Source organism: Hyperolius riggenbachi, chromosome 8 (genome assembly GCF_040937935.1).
Source record: "Hyperolius riggenbachi isolate aHypRig1 chromosome 8, aHypRig1.pri, whole genome shotgun sequence".
Classification (NCBI taxonomy): Eukaryota; Metazoa; Chordata; class Amphibia; order Anura; family Hyperoliidae; genus Hyperolius; species Hyperolius riggenbachi.
In genome coordinates this window covers 126,682,745-126,697,099 of record NC_090653.1, presented here as the reverse complement: position 1 = coordinate 126,697,099, position 14,355 = coordinate 126,682,745, and the positions used below count along the sequence as shown (strand labels likewise).

General features: G+C 43.8%; 1 protein-coding gene across 6 annotated transcripts in view; it reads left to right on the top strand.

The window, feature by feature from the left end:
- NRK (Nik related kinase) overlaps window positions 1-14,355 on the top strand; it is a 506,445-nt gene that overhangs the window by 416,427 nt on the left and 75,663 nt on the right. For all 6 annotated transcript variants that reach the window (XM_068251057.1, XM_068251059.1, XM_068251055.1 and 3 more), the window contains 3 exons: window positions 8,595-8,765; window positions 10,948-11,065; window positions 13,426-13,584. In XM_068251057.1, coding sequence (XP_068107158.1) covers window positions 8,595-8,765; window positions 10,948-11,065; window positions 13,426-13,584 — 448 coding nt within the window. The remainder of the gene's footprint in view (window positions 1-8,594; window positions 8,766-10,947; window positions 11,066-13,425; window positions 13,585-14,355) is intronic.

Below are 14,355 nucleotides of genomic sequence, written 5' to 3'. Positions count from 1 at the left end.
TCAGGATTAAGATGTCGCTCTCTGTAGATCAGGAAAGTAGGGGTAGGTCACCCCTCCACCAGGGGTGGACACAGTATTATCGTAAGAGAACAGAGGCGCCAGCAGGATAAAAGGTAATACAAATTTTAAAATTTGCTGGGAGGCAGTGGTGGACTTACCTCCGGAAGGCAGACTCAAAATACTGTCTGAACTAAACAAATACATTTATTATTGGTACCCCAAAAGATGCAACGCGTTTCGCAGGCACAGCCCGCTTCATCGGGCAATAAGGTAGGGGACAAACAGTAGCTCGTCAGTAGCACGAATGGCACCTCTGTCTCAGAGGCTCAATGGCACCTCTGTGGTGAATCCTTTGGAGTCAGGGCGCTCCTCTTGGCTAGTCGGTTCATAGATTGCGAATCCACACATGGGCATCAATGCTCAAAGCGACAGCGAGACCGAGTTTCTGACTCTGAGCGATTGACCCGATCAAGGACCGGCCCATGCGGTCTATGATAAAGTGCATCACTGAATGAAGCAGGAAGAGGAAGTGACACGCATGGCCATTGCAAGAGGCTCCTCCAGCACCCCTCAGACCCCCCCCCTGCCCACCCCCCAGACCCCTGTTTGCACCCAATCACCCCCCTAATCACCCATCAATCACTCCCTGTCACTATCTGTCAACGCTATTTTTTTTTATCCCCCCCTGCCCCCTCCTGATCACCCCCCACCCCTCAGATTCTCCCCAGACCCCCCCCCCCCCATGTACTATATGCATCTATTCCCCCTGATCACCTGTCAATCACCTGTCAATCACAAATCAGTCACCCCCTGTCACTGCCACCCATCAATCAGCCCCTAACCTGCCCCTTGCGGGCAATCTAATCACCCACCCACACCAATAGATCGCCCGCAGATCCGACATCAGATCATCACCCAAACGCAGTGTTTACATCTATTCTCTCCTCTAAACACCCATTAATTGCCCATCAATCACCCATCAATCACCCCCTACCACCACCTGTCACTGTTACCCATTAGATCAGACCCTAATCTGCCCCTTGCGGGCACCCAATCACCCGCCTACACGCTCAGATTGCCCTCAGACCCCCCCTTATCAATTCGCCAGGGCATTATTTACATCTGTCCTTCCCAGTAATAACCCACTGATCACCTGTCAATCACCTGTCAATCACCCATCAATCACCCCCTGTCACTGCCACCCATCAATCACCCCCTGTCACTGCCACCCATCAATCAGCCCCTAACCTGCCCCTTGCGGGCAATCTGATCACCCACCCACACCAATAGATCGCCCGCAGATCCGACATCAGATCACCACCCAAGCGCAGTGTTTACATCTATTCTCTCCTCTAAACACCCACTAGTTACCCATCAATCACCCCCTATCGCCACCTGTCACTGTTACCCATCAGATCAGACCCTAATCTGCCCCTTGCGGGCACCCAATCACCCGCCTACACGCTCAGATTGCCCTCAGACCCCCCCTTATCAATTCGCCAGGGCATTATTTACATCTGTCCTTCCCAGTAATAACCCACTGATCACCTGTCAATCACCTGTCAATCACCCATCAATCACCCCCTGTCACTGCCACCCATCAATCACCCCCTGTCACTGCCACCCATCAATCAGCCCCTAACCTGCCCCTTGCGGGCAATCTGATCACCCACCCACACCAATAGATCGCCCGCAGATCCGACATCAGATCACCACCCAAGCGCAGTGTTTACATCTATTCTCTCCTCTAAACACCCACTAATTACCCATCAATTACCCATCAATCACCCCCTATCACCACCTGTCACTGTTACCCATCAAATCCTAATCTGCCCCTTGTGGGCACCCAATCACCCTCCCAAGTGCAGTGTTTACATCTATTGTCTCCTCTAAACACCCACTAATTACCCATCAATCACCCCCTGTCACTGCTACCCATTAGATTAGACCCCTATCTGCCCCTAGGGCACTCAATCACCTGCCCATACCCTCAGAACGCCCTCAGACCCCAGCCCTGATCACCTCGCCAGTGCATTGCTTGCATCTATTCCCCCCTCTAATCACACCTTGAGACACCCATCAATCACCTCCTGTCACCCCCTAGCACACCTACCCATCAGTTTAGGCCCTAATTTGCCCCATGTGGGCTCCTGATCACTCCGCCAAACTCTCAGATCCCCCTCAGACCCCCTTTCGATCACCTCCCCAGTGCATTGATTGCATCTATTTTCCCCTCTAACCACCCCCTGAGACACCCATCAATCACCTCCTGTCACCCCCTAGTACTCCTATCCATCAGATCAGGCCCAATACAACCTGTCCTCTAAAAGGCCACCCTGCTTATGACTGGTTCCACAAAATTCGCCCCCTCATAGACCACCTGTCATCAAAATTTTCAGATGCTTATACCCCTGAACAGTCATTTTGAGACATTTGGTTTCCAGACTACTCACGGTTTTGGGCCTGTAAAATGCCAGGGCGGTATAGGAACCCCATAAGTGACCCCATTTTAGAAAAAAAAGACACCCCAAGGTATTCTGTTAGGTGTATGACGAGTTCATAGAAGATTTTATTTTTTGTCAAAAGTTAGCGGAAATTGATTTTTATTGTTTTTTTTTCACAAAGTGTCATTTTTCACTAACTTGTGACAAAAAATAAAATCTTCTATGAACTCACCATACTCCTAACGGAATACCTTGGGGTGTCTTCTTTCTAAAATGGGGTCACTTGTGGGGTTCCTATACTGCCCTGGCATTTTAGGGGCCCTAAACCGTGAGGAGTAGTCTACAAAACAAATGCCTCAAAATGACCTGTGAATAGGACGTTGGGCCCCTTAGCGCACCTAGGCTGCAAAAAAAGTGTCACACATGTGGTATCGCCGTACTCAGGAGAAGTAGTATAATGTGTTTTGGGGTGTATTTTTACACATACCCATGCTGGGTGGGAGAACTCTCTCTGTAAATGGACAATTGTGTGTAAAAAAAATCAAAAGATTGTCATTTACAGAGATATTTCTCCCACCCAGCATGGGTATGTGTAAAAATACACCACAAAACACATTATACTACTTTTCCTGAGTACGGCGGTACCACATGTGTGGCACTTTTTTACACCCTAAGTGTGCTAAGGGGCCCAAAGTCCAATGAGTACCTTTAGGATTTCACAGGTCATTTTGCGACATTGTTGGTTTCAAGACTACTCCTCACGGTTTAGGGCCCCTAAAATGCCAGGGCAGTATAGGAACCCCACAAATGACCCCATTCTAGAAAGAAGACACCCAAAGGTATTCCGTACGGAGTATGGTGAGTTCATAGAAGATTTTATTTTTTGTCACAAGTTAGCGGAAAATGACACTTTGTGAAAAAAAAACAATACAAATCAATTTCCGCTAACTTGTGACAAAAAATAAAATCTTCTATGAACTCACCATACTCCTAACGGAATACCTTGGGGTGTCTTCTTTCTAAAATGGGGTCATTTGCAGGGTTCCGATACTGCCCTGGCATTTTAGGGGCCCTAAACCGTGAGGAGTAGTCTGGAAATCAAATTCCGCAAAATGACCTGTGAAATCCTAAAGGTACTCATTGGACTTTGGGCCCCTTAGCACAGTTAGGGTGCAAAAACGTGCCACACATGTGGTATCGCCGTATTCGGGAGAAGTAGTACAATGTGTTTTGGGGTGTATTTTTACACATACCCATGCTGGGTGGGAGAAATCTCTCTGTAAATGGACAATTGTGTGTAAAAAAAATTAAAAAATTGTCATTTACAGAGATATTTCTCCCACCCAGCATGGGTATGTGTAAAAATACACCTCAAAACACATTGTACTACTTCTCCTGAGTACGGCAATACCACATGTGTGGCACTTTTTTGCAGCCTAACTGCGCTAAGGGGTCCAAAGTCCAATGAGCACCTTTAGGCTTTACAGGGGTGCTTACAATTAGGCACCCCCCAAAATGCCAGAACAGTAAACACACCCCACAAATAACCCCATTTTGGAAAGTAGACACTTCAAGGTATTCAGAGAGGGGCATAGTGAGTCCGTGGCAGGTTTCATTTTTTTTTGTCGCAAGTTAGAAGAAATGGAAACTTTTTTTTTTTTGTCACAAAGTGTCATTTTCCGCTTACTTGTGACCAAAAATAATATCTTCTATGAACTCACTATGCCTCTCAGTGAATACTTTGGGCTGTCTTCTTTCCAAAATGGGGTCATTTGGGGGTTATTTATACTATCCTGGAATTCTAGCCCCTCATGAAACATGACAGGGGGTCAGAAAAGTCATAGATGCTTGAAAATGGGAAAATTCACTTTTTGCACCATAGTTTGTAAACGCTATACCTTTTACCCTAACTAATAAATATACACTGAATGGGGTTTTTTTTTATCAAAAACATGTTTGTCCACATTTTTCGCGCTGCATGTATACAGAAATTTTACTTTATTTGAAAAATGTCAGCACAGAAAGTTAAAAAAATCATTTTTTTGCCAAAATTCATGTCTTTTTTGATAAATATAATAAAAAGTAAAAATCGCAGCAGCAATCAAATAGCACCAAAAGAAAGCTTTATTAGTGACAAGAAAAGAAGCCAAAATTCATTTAGGTGGTAGGTTGTATGAGCGAGCAATAAACCGTGAAAGCTGCAGTGGTCTGAATGGAAAAAAAGTGGCTGGTCCCTAAGGGGTGTAAAGCCCACGGTCCTCAAGTGGTTAAATAGTCAACTACGTCCTGACAATATTGGGGGTTGATGGCATGTGCCGTCATGAAATCACAACAGCACGACCATATTGGGGGGGGGGGGGTTGAAGTGAAAGGTATGCACTGACTTGACTAATACAATGTGCAGTCACACAGATGCAGTGAAAGGTATACACTGACTGCTGGTATAATACAATGTGCAGTCACACAGGTGCAGTGAAAGATATGCAGTGACTGCTGGTATAAAAATGTGCAGTCACACAGGTGCAGTGAAAAGGTTGCAGTGACTGCTGGTATAACAATGTGCAGTCAGGCGCACTGAAAACGTTCTGGAAAAATGTTGAGGTTTTCCTAAGAGTAAACACAGACCTAGACCTCTGCATGAATGAAATAAAGGCAATCTTTGGTCAGGGCCTGCAAACCACTACTGAGCTATCTATGGACCAATTAATGTTTTTGACCTTGATTGGTAAGAAACTAATTATTGAACACTGGGGTACTAACTTTAGCCCTGCAATATGAAGTTGGCTGACCAGATTTAATGAGCTCGTAGAGATAGAATACTCACATCCCCTGAGTCCCCAATGACTGTTATCAACAAACAAAATAGATGGATAAAGCTGTACAATTTCTGTTCTGAGAAATTTAAATGCTAGCCATACTATTTTTAGGGTAGTGTTAATTAGCTATTATATACAACTCTACACCTTTCCCTCTGGGATTTCTTTTCTACTTACAGTGTTCTCCGGCGAGACAACTGATTCTGGGTGTGAACGGTGCTGGTTGTGTGTGTGTGTGTGTGTGTGTGTGTGTGTGTGTGTGTGTGTGTGTGTGTGTGTGTGTGTGTGTGTGTGTGTGTGTGGTGCTTTCTGTTGAAAGTTGTCTTGATCGCGAGGACGGACATGGTCTCGTTTTTGATAGTGGTTGTGCAGGATGAGGTGATTGCTGATCTTGGGGGAGGGGGGGGCACTCATTGATTGCAGTTGCTGATTGTAGTTGCTGATGGTGTGGGGGCTCTTGCATGTGCCGTCGCTCTGGATGTGTCGGGAGGCTCTGCCTGCGGCCACTTTTGGGACGGGTACTCCTTGCGGTCATGCATGATGGGATACTTGATTTTGGGCATTATGCTGTCTGTCGATTTGGATGTATGGGGGGGGGGGGGGCTTTGCCTGCGGTCTCTTCAGGGATTGGTGCCTTTTGCCAGGGTGTGCTTGGTGGTTATGCATGCTGGGACGCTTGGTTTTGGGCCTTGCAATGTCTTTTGGTGCGGGTGCCCCTGCACGTGCTATTGCTTTGAAATGTATCAGGCGGCTCTGCTTATAGCCACTTCTGAGACGGGTGCCTTTTGCCAGGGGGCACTTCGCGGTCATGCTTGCTGAAATACTTGATTTTGGGCCATGCGGTAATTTGATAGTGCAAGGGTCTAAGAAAAAAAAAGTATTTTACATCCTTATTCTGAAAGAGCCCACCCCCTTGCACTGCTACCCCTCTCCTACAAACCCCGATATTAGAAAGAATCTGATCCCTGATCAATTCTTGGTCTACATAGTCAAGCGCAGATAACCAGTTACTCCAAATCTTCTCAAACTTCCCCAGGGCACCACTATGGACATAGAGTCGTTTTTCAGGTTTTAAGGCAGCATTTATTTGCCCCACCCACATCATTAACATAGGGGGAGTTTCCTGTTTCCAACATTGCAAGATTAATTTTTTAGCTATAAAGAGGGACCTCAGACCTCAGAATGGCCAGTTTAACATGATTGGATATACTTCCATCATCAAACTATCCCAGTAGACAGACTGAGTCGTTTGATACAGCCTATCCACTACATCGAGGACACCCAACCAATATCTACAAAGTCGTGGACCATTCCACAACATACAGTATGAATAAGATCACCATTCTCTCTCTTGCTTCTGGGACAGTCCCGTGAGTCTAACAGGCCAATAGGGTACCACCGCTTTTGGGGTAAAATGAATCAAATGGATAATTTGGAGCTGAAAATACTCAAACTGACTATCTGGCTTAGCTAGCTAATATACTTAAAGGAAACCTGTAGCCACATAAAAAAAGTTGCATACTCACCTAAGAAGAGATCTAGATCTTTTAGATCCTTGCCGCTCCTCTCTGCATCACCTTTTCCACCGCCAGGCCCCTGTTGCAGCAATCTGACTTTAATGTCGAAGAAGACCATGGCCGGATTTTTGTAAAGGTCACAATGGCCCGGCCCTGTGCGGCAGCAGTCCAGGGGGGCACCTGGACATAAAATAGGGGTTACTATATATAAAAGAGAAGGTTGCAAATGGGGAGCAACACATGAAAACTGAAGCTGATGCCCAAAGAAGTTGGACATTAAAGAGAGGCTGCAGTACCTACTGTAGATGTTATACATGGAAGAGGGGGCTGTACATGCAATGGAAGGGCACTGCTACACATGGGACCTCCAACATAAGTGGCCTAAGGGTGGAAAGAGTTATAAATCCGGCTTTGAACAAGACTTCGGGTCACCTCTAAAGGCTTCTGAAGAAATCAATCTCCAAACACTTCTGAAGACAAGCAGCTCCATACTGTGCACACGTGAGCGCGGACTTGCATATGCACAGTACGGAGCCACTCGTCTTCGGAATTGCTCGGAGACTGAAGTACTTCCAAAGCCTTCCAAGGAGAATAGAGAAGCAGAGAGAATGGACAGGATGTTGCTAATTTGCTAGTCTAACTTGACAAGCAAGATGGCTGAGCCCATGTAAACAAACAAAAAACTAAAAGTTGTAGAAATCCCCTATGGAAGAAAGTAATATTAGTAATATAGCTCTTCATTCCTAAAAGGCCTATAAAATTTGCATGTTTACATAGCACACATTAATTTGAATGTAGTTTGCATGAGTAACATAACGCTGGTTGTACAAACACATGTGATGTGTTATACTGTCAATGCACATTAGTGTACATTATGTAAAATGTCCAATTTACGCTGCTTGCGTGAACGTCGATAAAATTGACATGTGATGTGTGCGAGCATCCGTTTTATTGGCCTTTCAAGAATCGGGGCCATACTGTGGTAAGTACACCTGTGACTTCAGCATAGTGTCACATTTTGAAGTATGTTTTAGGGACAGTTTTGCTTTTTGGCTGTTACAGAGAAGGCCCCTTCTGGGAACTATTAAACATTTCTAGTTAAAGCTATAGATGTCCCAAACCAAGCTGTTAGTATTCCAGCTGCTTAACAATTAGCAGGAGACCTAGATGTGCAGCTGCTGCATCTCTATTAATCAATCCAACCCATTGGGGCTGATCTACAATGATGGATACAAAGAAAAACTGGAGCAAAAGTGGAGCAGTTGCCCAGAACAACCAATTAGAATATTTTTTTTCTTTGAATAAAAGGAAACCTGATTGATTGCTGTAGGCAACTGCTCCATATTTGCTCCGAGTTCTGCTGCACCTGTCTGTATAAAGTAGCCCCATAGCTACCATGATAAAATGCTGTCTGTAGTATGGAAGAGTGATCTCTATAGGTGACTGTATGGTAGTGGCACATTTCCCCAAATCACCCTTCATCTCAATAACCTGGAGCACAAAATATTTTTCCCCCACTTTGTGAGGTTCTCTATCTTGCTTTGCTTTTCTACAATGATGGCATATGAAGGGTTTGCTATTTTTTTTTTCATTTTTATATTTTACATTATCTTTATAGCTGGCTGCAGAAAACAGCATTTTATGCTGTAGCTATTAAAAAAAAAGCCACTTTACAACAGAAGAAACTAGTAGTCCGCTCTGACATTTGTCTTTGCCACAGCTAACTTTCCTTTTTGTGAAATGACAGATTTATCTCTCACCCACAGAAGGTTTTCTGGTTAGTTTATATTTCAATCTGCTGCATTATGTGCTAACAGGCAGCTGAACAGCAAATTGGTGGCAGCAATCAAGGACTCCGGAGCCCCGGCAATCAAAATTATCTGCTGCCTGATCTCCTTCAACAGAGTCATCCTTCAGAGACTTCTGCAAATCAGCACAAAACCCCTCAAAAAAGTCTCAGACCTGCAAACAGATCTTTAAATGATCAGGTAAAATCATTTTGTTTTATGTCGTGTCCTTCTTGTTCTCCCAAACAGAAGCGAGGGAGGGAGCGAGAGTGATGGCTTGTTTCGTGCCTCATGGAGGTCACCTTATGCACTTTGATGGAATATATTTTTCACACACTTCATGAGGAGTAAACACTGTGTGACATCCAGAGCTTATCTGTGGTCCTGTCAGCTTATTCAGATGAAACGCTGACAAGTGTTTGCTGTTTTTATATTACACATTATATATGAACAAAAGGCAGATTGTACTTTCACCTTTTTTTATCACCTTTTTTTTATCACCTTTTTTTTTTATTCTAGTATCTGTTATTTTTTTCTACTTATAGATAAAGTGAGGACAGGATTAAACTCTTGTTGTTGCTTTTAGACCTCCCCGTGTCTCCATTATAGCCGGTTCAGTCCGGTGACTGCCCGTAGCTCGTTGTGTCAACGTCAAATGCTTTTCTGTTACAGAGGCAACGTTATGCACTTTTAGCCCCTTCGGGGATACAGAGCTGCAAATGCAGTTGATGCTAGAAGCTACATACATTGAAAAATTTGATCGACTGCGGTGCTTGCGCAATTGACAAGTCAATGGTAAACACATTGAGATGAATGTTCCCATTCATCTCAATCCGTGGCACAGTATGTTCCCTGCGGTAGACAATGTGAACGGGCGCCGGAAGTCGCTCATGTGAATCGCCAGGCGATTTGAAATTACTTCTTATTATGTATACATATACAAAAAAAATATACATGCTTCACCTTTAATTGGAGTCATTGCAGAACTCACAGAGTACAATGGTTGTTGTACCCGGAATAGATTGTGGTACACATGACATTGGCAACAGAAAAGACAAACATTGGCAAACAAAAACAAAACAACAATACAAAAAAATCAGAATAACAATTGAAATAGGCAATAGTGCATGCGGACAATCCTTTACAACATTGTGAGGAATATAATTGGGCAGGCAATATTACACTTCAGAATTGTTAAGAGTGAGCTAAAAAAAGTGTGCTGCGTCTGTGTGGTGCTTGGAGAGCCAGAGCGAGCGCAGTAGAGTCTTTACTGTCTTAAGTGATAGGATTGCTGCAGGGGGTGGTCCTGACGGGGAGGGCTAGAGTTCAGCAGGAGGACAGCATGAAGGAAGAAGGTGCTCCTGCACCTGGTGGTCCTATAATGGCGACCTGATGGGAGGAGCTCAAAGAATCGGTTACATGAGTGGGAGGGGTTGCGTGAGATCTTAGTGGCCCTTGTCTTCATTAGTTGCTTGGTCATGTGTATAAGTATCTATCCTCCTACTCCTAAAGACTTTTTTTTAGATATCCCAGAGCTTTATTTTATGTTTAAAAGCTCTACTCCTACTATGCTAGATATTAGGAGTAGATATGATATTAGTAGATGGTGCCCCACTTTAGATCTACCCCCAACCCACGCTCCAGTAAGTTTGGAATTTACCTCACTTTTGTGCTTTGTCACTGGATTGGCGAGTGATGGCAAATGTCTCAGCAGTGACATGGACAACAATAACAAAATGACAGAGGTCATCCTTTACAAAGACGTATCATTTCCATCCTCAAAAATGACAGAGGTTTTTAAAGGACAACTGAATTGAGAAGGATATGGAAGCTTTCATATTTATTTCCTTTTAGGCAATATCAGTTGCCTGGCAGACCTGCTGATCCTCTGCCTCTTTAGCCATTGACCCTGAACAAGCATGCAGCATATCAGATTAGCTGCATGCTTGTTACCTGTGTTATTCAGACACTACTACAGCCAAATAGATTAGAAGGGCTGCCAGGCAACTGGTATTGCAAAAGTAAAAAAATGGCAGCCTCCATAAACCTCTCACTTTAGTTCTCCTTTTAAGGCTTTCTCTGTTTTATCCGAGTCTTGAAAACCCTTTAGCTAGAGTTTTCTGAAGAGATATCAACTGATACAGCACATATTTTCTTTTTTTATGTTGCAAAAACTGCAACATTTAAACAATAAAAATAAAGGAAAGTAATATTACCATTCAAGTGTAGTTTTATAAACTTGAAATAGTAACTGTTATATTGATGTTCTGTATAGGCTAAAGGAGAATGGTTGCAAACAATGGTAAACCAATTTAGCTCACATAACTACTTATGATCATTTTTATTCCTTATTTGCCTTTATCATTAATGTCGTCATTTTTAGACACCAAATGATCCAAGCTCACAACCAAAAACGAGCTCATCTTCCACAACATCATTCAGTGCATTCATTGATCCCAGGCTTCTCCAGTGCTCTCCTCCAACAAGTCCCACCAGCCTCTGTGAGTATATGTTATACATCTGAAACTATAAATGTCAACACCAGACTTTTATATTAGTTGCTTGGTCATGTGTATAAGTATCAACAGTTTTGTTTTATGTTTAAAAGCTTAAAAGACCACTATTGCTAATAACAAATACGTTTATTCCAGAGTAAAATGAACCATATTTTACTTTTCTCCTATGTTGCTGTCACTTACAGCAATTAGTAGAAATCTAACAGAACCATCAGGTTTTGGACTAGCCCATCACCTCATTCTCAGGGTTTTCTTTATAATCAAAAGCATTTAGTGAGCGGCAGTTGCTCCGTCCAACTGCCAAAAAAGTGTGCAGCGAGCAGGGTGACTGGCCAGCATCACTGTATAAATCCTTTTCAGGAAATGTCTTTTTAAATAATTAAAGCCTTGCTGAGAATCCCCGATGAGGAGATGGGCTAGTACAAAACCTGTCGGTTCTGTCAGATTTCTACTACCTACTGTAAGTGATAGCAACATAGGAGAAAAGTAATTTATGTCTCATTTTTCCCTGGAAGAAACATACTTCTTATTTGTCTATGTTTACCTGTATTTAAAATGTTAAAATTTTTCGTGATAGTGGTCCTTTACAAAGTAGATTTAATGTTAAATATTAGGAGGATGCAGGAATTACAAAATGGACCAAGGATCGGGAAGGCTCTATGGTATCAAGAGCCTTACCTGAATTTGTCACTTCAGATTTGCTTTAATTAATTAACAGTCGCAGAATCTGATAAGCTCCTTCAAAGGGCCAATCCAGCCCGTGTAGATTACAGTTCCTGTTGAACTGGAACTTGCTTTGTTGTCAAGGTTTATAATTCAGTTCACACTGAATCTGTTGCTATGCGCATGCGGCACATCTCCATGAACTTCAGAAGCAGTGTCTACTGATAACACACAAAACGATGCACAATACCATGACATAATTCATTTTTAACACAGGTGTAATGTGTGTTGTACAGTCCTGCAATTACAGAAAAGTTAATTGGCTTCCCCTAAAATTGGCCTAATGCTGGGAATACACGGCTCGATTCTGAGCTATTTAGGTGGCTCGATAGACAATTTCCGACATGTCCGATCTCTGGCCCGATCATTTCGCCGCTCGATTCTGCATGGAGGATAATGGGAAAAGCTAAGAAAAACGAGCGGAAGATAAGATAATCGCCTGCAGAATCGAGAGGGCAAAACGATCGGGCGCGAAATCGAGCAGCAAAATCGAGCCGTGTATGCCCAGCATTAGACTACACTGGACAATATGACTGTGGTAGGGATTCGATTGTGAACCCCTCTGAGGGACAGTTAGTAACAAGACTATATAATCTGTAAACATGCTGCGGAATATGTCAGCACTATATAAATACTAAATAATAATAAAACCATACAGCTCGGCTTGCAATACGCACATGTGAATGCAACGATTCTGGGAACATTGCATTGCATTGTCATGTGATTATAATTTGTGTTATAGTGCACTGCAACATGCATAGTGTGAATAGACCCTTGCTGGCAGATACCTTTTCCTGCTGTCCTAAGGGCCCATTCACACTTAAAAGCACGGGTGATTTTACCCGTTTTTTTTTTGCGTCGTAAAATCACTGTACACTCTCACGATTCACGATTGCGATCAGCAACTTTATAAGTACTGTATCGCAATCGCTCCTGAATCACGGCAAAATGCTGCAGGGAACACATTTTGCGATTGCAGCTAATCGCGAAACACCCGCGATTTGCGGCAGTGAGATCACTGCCATAAGGTTATTATTGTGCTAGCACTTTGAAAAGTGCTAGCGCCTCAGCAATTAGCGAGAATCACCAGCTAATCAACCCAGTGAGAACGGGCCCTCAGTGCAGTACTGTATGTCAATACAACCATACATATGAGAAGTGGACTTCATCCTATATAATAATAGCCCCGTGCTTCTGCATCCCTGTGTGTTTGTGTCTGTGCTTTGCGCTACTGCGCTACTGCGCATGTGCCACACGGACAGCCGTGGCACAGGAGCAGGACGGACCAGGGGCCAGCCGGGCGTGCGGCAGGAGTGTGTGCGAGAGGTGCGAGCAGGGCAGGCACACGCATGCATGCTGACTGTGCGGTGGTGGTCACAGGGGAGGCAGGGTTCCAACACAGACCTAGAGCCCGTTTTTAAATGAGCTTAGGTCTACTAGTTCTACAATAATGAACTGGTAATATACTGATGATATGAGCTGCAGACAAGTCACTGCAACACTCAGTAAAGCAAAATGATATGTGGTTTCTTTAATGATAGGAATTATGAGGCTACAGTTGTGCAAATTCCCAAGCTGAAGACATTTTTTTTGTAATGTATCCTTGTCTGTTTTTAATATAGCTAGCAGTGTAAAAGTGGAACCTTTTCGAAGAGAAAATGCAAGGAAAGGATCAGTTGTCAATGTTAATCCAACAAATATTCGACCTCAGAGTGACAGCCCTGAGATTCGCAAGTATAAGAAGAAATTTAATTCTGAGATCCTTTGTGCAGCTCTCTGGGGTGAGTTTTGTTAGGTTACATAAATTGCTCGATATATGTTTTTCTCAAACACCTTTTTGCCCTACAAGTACTTGTGAAAAAAGATAACCAATATATGTTGAAGAAATGACTGCTGGGGTGGGATGGGTCGTGCATTATCCTGTTGTCCCTGGACCTCATTATAGATGTGTGGAGGAGGTTTTAGCAATAGCAAGAGTGACCCGATGATCTTCTAAACTCCATGGTCAGTTCAACAGTTTTTGCTGTGTTTAGGAGGAGCTTGTTATTCTAGCACAACTTGCAGATCTGCTCGCTCTCGCTGCGCTATGCATGCTCCCAGATATCGCAGATAAGGCCAAGGATGGTGGTTTCATCTGCAAACTTGATAAACTTGACAGAGTTGGCAGACAATCGGGGACAGTACACACCTTAAGTGGGGCACCTGTGTTTGTGACTCTTGCACGGGGAGGAGCAGCTGCCGAGGCTAACTACCTGTGTCCTGTTGGTGAGGAAGTTTTTGGTCCAAGCACATAAGGCTTGATTCACAAAGCCGTGCAAACTGTTTAGCACGGGTGTGCTAAACAGTTAGCATGTGAAGTGCCGTTCGCGGACTTTTGCGCGCGCAATTTTCCACGAATCACGGCAAATTGCATGCGCAAAAGTCCACGATCGCGCGAATCGCAGCAGTTTGTGCGCACAAAAATCCGCGATCGCGCGAATCGGAGCACTTTGCGCGCGCAAAAGTTAGCGAACGGCACTTCACATGCTAACTGTTTAGCACACCCGTGCTAA